The sequence below is a fragment of the Bacillus rossius genome, chromosome 1, assembly GCF_032445375.1.
Source record: "Bacillus rossius redtenbacheri isolate Brsri chromosome 1, Brsri_v3, whole genome shotgun sequence".
NCBI lineage: Eukaryota > Metazoa > Arthropoda > Insecta > Phasmatodea > Bacillidae > Bacillus > Bacillus rossius.
The window spans coordinates 297,208,234-297,218,788 of NC_086330.1; the positions used below are offsets into that span (position 1 = coordinate 297,208,234).

Genomic DNA, 10,555 nt, shown 5'->3' on the forward strand with positions numbered 1-10,555 from the left:
ATGTGAGAAAAAGTGGACGTGCACAATAACTAATTTTACACCAAGATAACAATAATTGTTCAATGAAGGGGAAAGGTGGGTAGCCGCGGACAGTGGGTAGCCCCAGACACATCGTAGTTTACCTACTTCTCGCTAGGTGGCAGTACTGTCAAGTTTTGTCCAGAACTCCCGCCGTATACAGTTCTGTCCGCACACAGTTGAGATTTATTCGTTTAAGCGCGTGGATGTAGTACCTACGTTTAAGTTTTGTGGTAAAGATTTTTACGACGCATTTATTATCTGGAAGCGTCTCACGACACTGTTGGTAAGCGAAACTGAATTATATGTACACGTCATATTTATAAGGCGTTTTTGAACATACCGTTTAGGGATGCTCGTATTGGCAACAGTTTTTATGTTATGATTATTAGTTCAAGCTATTACGTTGCGGGTATCCACGGACACTCCAAAAGAGGGTAGCTGCGGACATACCATTTGATATGTAAAAAATGAAATATTCTTTGTTTAGCAGGTTAATTAATTGTATTAATATATTGGGGTCGTATGTTACAGTTGGTTGACGCAACAATCATGCCGAAATTCAAAGGAAGAACTACCAATAGAGGATCGTGGAGTGAAGTTACAATGAAAATTGCTGTAGAACATGTGCTGAGTGGTAAAATGAGTGTACGAGATGCAGTTACACATTTTAATGTTCCAAAAAGTTCTGTTCAGGATAGAGTGTCACTGATTAAGAAAGGGTTTGAATGTGAACTGAAGCCTAAACTTGGACGTTTTGAACCAACATTTCCTTCAAATTTTGAAGAAGAGCTGGCACAACACTTTAGAGAACTTGATGATAGGTTAATGGGGTTGAGTAGAAAGGAATTTCTGAAGTTGGCATTCGACTTAGCAGAGACACTTGGAATTCCACACAGATTTAACAGTGACACCAAATGCGCTGGGAAAGATTTTTACAACTCTTTCATGCAAAGAAATACACATTTGAGTTTGCACTCACCAGAATCTACCAGTTTGATGAGGTGTGTTGGTTTTAATGTACCTCAAGTTAAAGTGTTTTTCGAAAAACTGACAATACTGATAGAGGTATACAACTTCCCACCTTCTAAAATGTACAATGCAGACGAAACTGGGGTTTCAACTGTCCACCAAAATCAGAAAGTCTTGTCTGTTAAAGGAAAGAAGCAAGTTGGAAAATTGACATCAGCTAAAAGAGGCCGAAATGTTACAGTCATGCTTTGCATGACTCCTGTGGCCATTTCATTCCACCTATGTTTATTTTCCCGAGGAAGAGAATAAATGACAGACTAATCAAGGAGCACCTGATGAAGCCATCGCTGCAGCTCAGTCAAATGGTTGGATGAGTGCAGAAACATTCTTAGTGTGGTTGAAACATTTTATTCGATACACTCAGCCTACACAACAGAACCCTGTTTTGTTGCTGTTAGATGGACATTCTAGACAAAAGGACCTTGCTGTGATATGTTATGCTAGGGAACATAATGTCCACATAATAAGCACTCCTCCTCACACTACTCACAAACTCCAACCATTGGACAGAACTTTCATGAAGCCATTCAAGAATGCTTATGCTGAAAGTTGTGCTCTGTGGATGCGACAAAATGCTGGTCTTAGAATAACAGAAAATGAAATAGCAGGACTGGTTTCAAGTCCATATAGGAAGTATTATCGTCTTGATATTGCAAGCAATGGGTTTTCTTGCACAGGCATCTATCCTTTGAATCCTGGAGTTTTCTCTGACCTAGATTTTATTCCATCACTTCTAACAGAAATTCCTGAAGCACCTGAAGTCGAAAATACAAGATCTCCTAGCAATAATCCCGTTACTGCTGCACAACCATCTTGCAGTTCAATCTCTAATCAGGCAACGGAAACACATAGGCCTATTCCAATGACAGAAACCTCTGATGATCCTGTGAAATCGCCCAGATAAATCACTTCTAGGCCAAATGTTGAAGACAACAGCCATCCCTCAACATCAACGAATGTTACAAATGTTTTGAAAACTTTGCCACCTCTTCCAGACGCCAGCAAAAGAAGTAGTTCATGTAGGAAACCAAAAGCTCAGCGAAGTGAAATTCTAACGTCAAGCCCTTACAAAGAAGCTGTGGAGCTTAAGACACGACCGAAAACCAAAAATATTCTACGAAGAAAACCTAGCAAACTGTCACTTACTGTGTAACAGTCCAAGTCGAAACAGTGTCGGAAAAAATTGTCAAGGAAACATCTTTACCAGTAACGAAGACAATGTGCATAATCTGCTGTGAAAGTTTTGAGAAAACTGGATTCAATGTTGTAAATGTAAGGGATGGGCACATGAGGAATGTGCTGGAGTTGATCCAGATGATGTATCCTTTTACTGTGATTTGTGCTTAATGAAGAAATGATGTGTCCGGGGCTACCCGACGTGTATCGTTTCTGTGCAAAAACATAAGCACCATTGTAATCCTCATTTTCGTTCATTAGAAGATTGTATGTGTTTGTATTTGCAATATATGCACATATAGTATTTCAAGCGTAAAACTGACAGATTAACTTTTTAAATAAATATTAAATTTTTTCAGATGTATGTAATTATGCTTAAGTGTCCGGGACTACCCACCTCTCCCCTACTATGTAAAATTATAAAACTTCATTCATACCTTTATTATGTATACATTGTACATATATATTTTCAGAAGTATAATTTATGTTTTAGATATTTTAATTATGTAGACGTGTTTTCCCTAAACCATAACTTATGTTAAAATGCAAATAGTAGTGCATGTATGTACATGTATATTGTGGTCGTTACATAATATAAATTACATCATACATATAGCATTAAATAGCTCTTTATATACAGAAATTTAAGAACACCAACACAGGTAGTGCGGAATTAGGCCATAGTTGAAATTTAGCTTTTTCCAGATTTGTAACAGAAAAAAGCTCATAATATTATTTTAAGTTGCTTTTCGCTATATTGCTATTCGGTTTTCTACTGATGCAATTTCCAAAAACACGAGCATTTTGAATAGCAGAATAAAATTATCTATGTGTGTATTATAAAATGAATTCAGATACCACATTCTTTAAAATAATAATACGAAGTCAGTTTTATAATAGTTTTTTAATAAATATATTTATGACCACACTATACGTTGCCTTGAGTAGCAAGTTATATGTGTGGCTCATAGGAAGGAGTGTTTGAGACTGTTTTCATGCTATTCCTTGAATTTCAATAGCATCAACTCGCCGAAGTAGTGAATTATATTTACCTCTTTTAGCTAGCCTTACGCGAATACTAAAATTTTAAATATAAAAACGAATTATATTTGTTCGTACAAATATTTTGTCAAAACATGACTTTTAAACCACCATAAAGAAGTTAGGAAAGAAAAATCTTCCTCTCTTCTTGCTATTCAAATTTGTGTTCGAGAATATTTTGATATTCCAATATTATTTGAACTTGCTGTCATATTCCGTCATGCTTAGTGAAAAAAAAAATGCTTTGAGATGAAACCGAAATATTAAAAACGAGCCCACGGCAGCTGGTAAATAAATAAAATATCCAGCACGCTGGTGTAGCGTCTCTAGTAACCTTGGGTGTAGCGTGGAACGGCAGTGATGAATAATGCAGACAGTGTAATGACGTCATCCCGCCATTTCGTCGCTGACGCTCTTCCACGTGGGGGAAGTCTGTCGGGCTGAGTATTTGCCAAGCCCCCTCCATCCCTCCCCCATCCCCCCCGCATCATCCCAATCTGACCGAACTAGCGTCCGCGAAGATCACAGCGAACACGACAGGCCGGCTTGGAGGGGGAAACTTTTCTCATATCCCTACTTGAGCCCGCCCTGTCTTTCAGCGGGATCGCACGCATGAAACTGACAGAGGTCGTAGCGGAATAGACGTAGGACGGCAATATGGCCGCGCCGAAGATATTGAAGACTGGGACACGGGAACGGATGTCATTTCTTTATTTGCCGATCCTGCAGGCGCAGGTAGGAATTATAAGTTCACAAATATTTGGAACATTTTCGAGTCTTTATGAACAAAGCACCATATATCTTCTCGAACTTTCCAAAAGGATACATCGAACATTTTCGCATAATGCGTGCAGCTCAAATGTTTCTAATGTTTTTTAATCAATTCATTCAATAGTCTCGTACAATGAACATCGGCCGGTGCAGGTAGGTGGGTTCTGTGCTGTGCTGCTACTAAATACTCCAAACAAAATTTAATCCATTAGCTTCTATGCTAAAAAAAAACTGTTCACACCTCTTGCGATTGCAGACAATATTTTTTGTATTATTTAGGTTTATTATAATTTTTAAAGGATTTAACACCGCGCAGGCCCCAAGAAGTGATATATTTTTGTCCTTCAACGCCTATTTGTTCCACAACTTAAACCATTGGTTGGTGTTAAAAAAAAACATTTAAAACAAATATTTTTGGACTACTATTAGGAGGTACGAGAACTTCAAACGGATACAAAGTTTTTAATACTAGGTGAGTTAGTGATTTTTCAATATAAAAAAAGAAACTTCCCTTTTCTTACCCCTTTGAACTTATTGTACCAATTACAAACTAGACCGAGATTTTCCATCCCTATATGGTATGCACCATTATGGAAGTAAATTGTGCTACGGCTATCGTAAACATAAAAAGCCATCCGCATAATGCATTACATAAAATATTTGTGTTTCCGGTGTTTTTGGCATCTAGGATCCATAAATCGAAAAACTAGGTGGAAATTTTTTCGGAAATCAATCCATGGCAATGACTACAATTTAAAAAATAAAAATAAAAAAAAATCCCTTTGCGCACAGCCTACAGGCGGAGGTAGATGTCCAAATACTTATTCATCCTGAAAATATTTTGTAAACTTCTATAAACTTCTGGAACATTTTAAGAACTTAAAGTTCTCCAATATTAAAAAATGATAAATTAAATATTATCTCATTTTCCACGCAGCGAAAATATTACGAATATTTTAACTCAATGTATTAGAACGAATTTCATATTATATGACAACTAAGGTAATTATTTAACACTATTTTTTAAACCTTTAAACATTTTTTTTTCATCCCTTGCACTAATAACGTGGTCGTATCAAAATTTGCTTTTCACCAAGAAAATATTAAGACGGTTTAAAGTAAAATCAAACAAATTTGAATTAAGAAAGTTTTAACGATTTTTTTCAACCCATATTTTTACAGTGATAATTGATTTAATCAAAAATTGTTTTATCAAAGTTTTAGATTAAGTTTAGGATTCAAACAATAAATGATAACACATACAATAAAATATCTACTAAAAAAATAACTATTTTTACTTTCAAACCTTATTTCCACTTCTTGCAGGAATGGTTGGGTAAAAAAAAAAAAAAAAAACATTTTAAGAATAGTTTTAGTTAATATTTAGACTAAAAAAATAATAATAATGGATTCAATAGGGTACCGGGTGGAGAAGTTTTATTTTCTCATTCGAGCCCCAGGTTTTTCAACCCCTTTCAATAATGGTTTGTAATATCAAATATTGTTTCAGACAAATGGTTTAGAAAATTTTTTATATTTACAAATAAAAAAAGAACGGATTTTACATTATGACGACTAAGGGAGTTTTTTTTTTTGTTATTCAACACTTGCAGTCATGGTAGGTCGTATGAAAAATTAAATCAGACAAAAGTTGTAGATAGTTAGTTAAGGTTTTAAAATAAATTAGAACGTTTGATAGTAATGTACATGGTACAGAATTTTTTTTTTTAAATACAACCCTTGCAAGTTTCAACCCCCTACAGCAATGGCTCATCTTATTAACAATTGTTACATACCAAAATTTATAAGATTAATATACAATTTGTTTGAATTCGATAATGTGCTACGAAGGGAGGTTTTTTTTTTTTGTCATCCAATCTTTGTTTTTTCAACCCCCTGCAGTTGTGGTTAATCGTATCAAAAACTTATTCAGACAAAAGATTTTGTTGCTACTCCTACGAGTTATAATTTTTTTTTCTTTCATATATGGCAGTTAGTGATTTTTCTGATTTTCAAATAACCTTTTCTGTGTCTACTCCTTTGGGTCGGATATTGCCCATTCACGAACTCTACCGATATTTTCTACTACCAGATTTTATGTATGAGTTTGGAAATGATTTATGAAAAATTGCGACAGTCATCCTGTCCACAAAATTGTGATATATAAATATATATAAACTAAAAACCAGAGTGAATAAATGATGTCAGTGTACGTAACTTCTGACCCTGCAGCGTGAAGAAATATCCTCGTAAGTAAAGAAATGAAGGGGTATTGAAGTTTGCTTATTAAATAACTAACTCAGTTAATAGGTAGTTTTTTTTCGAAACTTTCACAACATTTGGAATGAAGCACAACATGTTGGAAGATTTTTTGATACATGGCACTGTAATAAAATTATGCTGGAGCCCTCCAAATTCTCAAAAGCAAAATGTGACACAGGTTGTTAATTCGCAAAACTGAGTCACAACCCAATACTGATCCTAAATTTATGTTTTATTAGTCAATGCTAAAGTTATGCTAAAATTGATAATTTAATATAAATTATAACCACCATAAAAATCTTTCTTACATGGTGTCTACAAGCAGACAGACCACCGTTTCTATTATTTTAATAATTTTCATTCGCACCTTGTTCTTCCACACACATTTTACCCCCTCTCCTTGCCAGTCGTTTAAGGGCATTCCCCCCCCCCTTCCCCCTGCTTCTACCTCGTAAACCCCTCCCCCACTCACCACTGCTTCAACTTGCCATTTTTATATGACCACCCTCCTCCACTTAATTATTCTTTATCACTAAGTTCTTATGGGAAAATATTTTGAATTATTAACTAACATTGTTACTACCAAACTGTTGAAGGAGAAGCTTTCAAAATCAAACAAGCACAGAAGAAAAACTAAGAATTTCTAGCCTTCACAGCTCAAGTTATAGCAGATATATGTCCTTCCACTTGATGACCAATCGCAGTGCGGAAGAACGATGCTGTTACATGTCAGATTTGAAACTTAGGCGAGGTGTTCAGCGGTAATTGGCTAGGATGGAGGAAAGAATTGGAAGGGACGTGTTACTGTGCGAAATACTGGCTGGGAACCACATAGTTGTGCGGGAAGCCATTAGTCAATCAGAATGGTTCATTTTTCAGTCGGCTTCAAACAGTTTAAGGTCATGTTATAGCTTTGCTGCAACTGTATTCATATTTACCTATTATTGCATCTAAATAAATATCCTCATAAAAGTATTAAATTTATTTAATTTCAACACAGAATAATTTTCGTCATTGATTTATTTAATAATTTTTATACAAAAATACTATCTGATAGATTTTTTAAGTAAGTAATATAATAAAAGCGAGCTGCAAGGTGAAATAAAAAAATCACTATATATATTTCCCACAATATTAAATATGTATGGAAACAATACATTTTTATCTAACTATACATTTACTATTCACATTAAACACCTTTTTGTTCTGGAATTCATTTCAAAGTTTTCATAACCTCTTTAAGTACAGAACGCAGTGCGTTTCGGCGATATTGTCGGCGGTTCCAGTTCGAACTGGACTACGTCGACGCACCACGCCGCGCTGCCTCGAGCAAGGGGGCCTAGCTCCTAGCTACCTTCTCCAAACCAATAGAGCCGTATTACCGGTCCTCGCTAGGCGCACATATTGGCGCTCGGAGTCCCGAGAGCTTGTTTCTTGGTACACAACAGTAGAGTTTGCAGCAAGAGCCTAAACACGACACACGTACCTTACCGCACCGTTTTCGTCCGGCCACAAACTGGCCCGCGATGAACTTCAATCAAGCAGGTAGGAATGGACTCGCACGCATGTGCGTCTGCCGGTAACGGTAGTTACACAAAGCTCAACCCCAGGCTTAAAGCCCTAAACACATCAGTGTTCGGTACAGCTGTTACATGTAACTAGGCGACGTTCGTATATTGCACCATGAACGGTTTCTCCCTCATCCAAATCGGTCGTCGAAGTCTCAGCTTCGCAGCGAAGTGGCTGGAGACGCAGACGGTGCAAGTGAAGAGAGAACGCTCCAGCGGCGCAGTGCCTGCTGGAACTCGGAACAGCGGCGTCACACGAGGAGCGGACCGCTCACGCGGCGAGGGGAGCGGCAGCAGATCTCCCGTCGACGCGGTCCCCTTCTGACTAAGACTCTCCCATCAGCCCGAGACGAGAAGCACGCAACAGTGTGACATTGAACACAGTAGTTATATTCAAATGCAAAGTAACACGAAGGCACTGTTGTAGGGGGCAAGGGTGGGGGAAGCGAGTGCCCAGGATAGTCAACCGAGATAAAAAGAGAGGGTGATCGAAAAATGTAACAAAAAGGAAACAACAAAAACGTCTCAAAACTCTATTACACTATTGTTTTTTCCGGGTAACTTATTTTCTAGGACAAACATGTAATACTGTATTAAGCTCCAGGGATTTCTCTATCACATAGGGTCAGTGTATCTAGGCATAAACTTACTCCCTATGTATAACTATTTTTTTTTCCGATTACAGATTCAGACAAATTCGAAAATTAAAAAAAATTGGATATCTAAAGATATTTTCCACCAAGCTATTGTAATTCTATCTTTTCAGTAAGTGTTAAATGCATACAGAATTTACTCTATATTGTTGAATTCTCCGTACCAAGTACAGATTAATACTGTCCATTATATGTTTACGAACAAAACCAAAAATTTATTTATTGTGTGAAGTGTATCACAGATATGTGAAATTAAAACATTCTAACAATATTATGTTTTATTTTGTTCGCAGGCAACATTTCCAGAGCACGCGTCTTTTGAAGCAGTGCCGGATAACTAAGATGTTCAAACAAAATTGTTAAATAAATTTGCTATGTGAAGCTGAGTGGATGTTAAAAACTTTTTGTTTTATAATGTAGACATTTACTGCTCATCAGCTCAGAGTTATGTACTAGTGTAATTGGTGTTTAGAACCTGGGATTAAAATAAATGTGACAAATTCAGTGGACAAGTATTTAGTTAATTTAGCGATGACAATCGAGGCACGTTTCGCAGCAACAAGAGAACATAAGGAAATTAACAAACAAAACATTTTAATTCTATAGTATGACCTTCGATGTACGCATTTATAACATTCAATCTGTCCGTATTGCGAGAAAAGTGTTTTGTACATCCTCAACAGATACGGAGCCCGATTCAGGATTTAAGATCTTTAACCTCCGATTTCACTTTAACCTTAGTAACATCACTGTAATAATTTTTTTCCCTATGGTATCTTGTTGCTTTTACATGCCAACCGTCTTGGATGTTGGTATTATGAATGTAATTAACATGTTATAATATTCGTTGAATATTTTTTTGCCAGCCTAGAAGATTTATAATATTGGCTATGAGGGCAATTTTACAAAGCTCACAATGTTAGACTGTTTGACAATACACTGTACTACCATACCAACGGTCCTAGTGCGGAAACTTTGGAAATGAACATGGTTACCGACAATATCTCCTTCTAGTGGGTTAGGTGGGAATCAGTAGGGATTACTTCAGCAAACAACACCAGACACATGCCTGTGAAACTGATGTATAAAAATATACTAGAAACAATACTGCTCATTTTGTTTTCATGTACGTGTATTAGACGATAAAAATTCTAAGTAACATTTTGTAATACTATAAATTATGTAACCATCTGTAAATATATACATAAAATAATCTTAAGTATTTTCCCACAAATACCTTTGGATTTATCATGCTAGATTTAATAGTTTGAAAAATAAGCGACCCCAAACATATCATGTATCGTATTCTCGTGGTGGACGAATATCGTGACATGCTTTATGTAAATTATTGGTTATGACAATCATTTCACCAAGTTTAACACTCCAGACCACTGGTTCAATCTGTCGAACAATTATATACACTTCTACGAACCAATGCTCACATCATTAAGAACAACACAGAATACAGTAAATAACTTAACGAACTGGAATGTTATATTTGTAAAACAATGATCATGGTGATCATACATGCAAAAAAATAATGTAACACTAATAATAAAACTACATGTTTTCAAAGTTCGTAAAAATACATTTTAGTCACTGATTTCTTTCTTTCAGGAAGCGAATCTTTTCAGATAAAAAGTTGCGAAAAACTGTCAATCAATGACAATAATTCTAAGATATGTTTATGCTTTTCTTTCGAAATAGGAAGTGGAGCTATAATATCTCTTGAGCTCTAGCACCTAATTGTGACTGCAGCTTCTTCTTTTCTGGAAGGTATCACCTCATCAATTGTGTACCTACTAAACTGAATCACAAGCCTTCCTTGAGTGTACATGATCCAACCGATTTAAGTTCATTTGAAGGTTTAACCATGTTATCATTCTTTCTAAGGACGAGGCTAATTTCGTCAGAAAAATTTAGGAGTCACCAAGGAATAAGTTATATAACTTCAAACTTATTTATTCTTTCCTACACTTCTGACGAGCTGGTACGAATCATGTAGAAGTGACATACCAAAAGAGTGTTTTTCCT

At 36.1% G+C, this 10,555-nt stretch overlaps 1 protein-coding gene across 1 annotated transcript in view; it reads left to right on the forward strand.

Annotated features, from left to right (window-relative positions):
- The window catches only part of LOC134527786 (short neuropeptide F), a 186,011-nt gene extending 176,986 nt beyond the window's left edge, over positions 1 to 9,025 (forward strand). Inside the window, exon 4 of the mRNA XM_063360733.1 lies at positions 8,815 to 9,025. Within this exon, the coding sequence (XP_063216803.1) occupies positions 8,815 to 8,862 (48 nt within the window). The 3' untranslated portion in view covers positions 8,863 to 9,025. The remainder of the gene's footprint in view (positions 1 to 8,814) is intronic.
- The last annotated feature ends 1,530 nt before the right edge of the window (positions 9,026 to 10,555 follow it).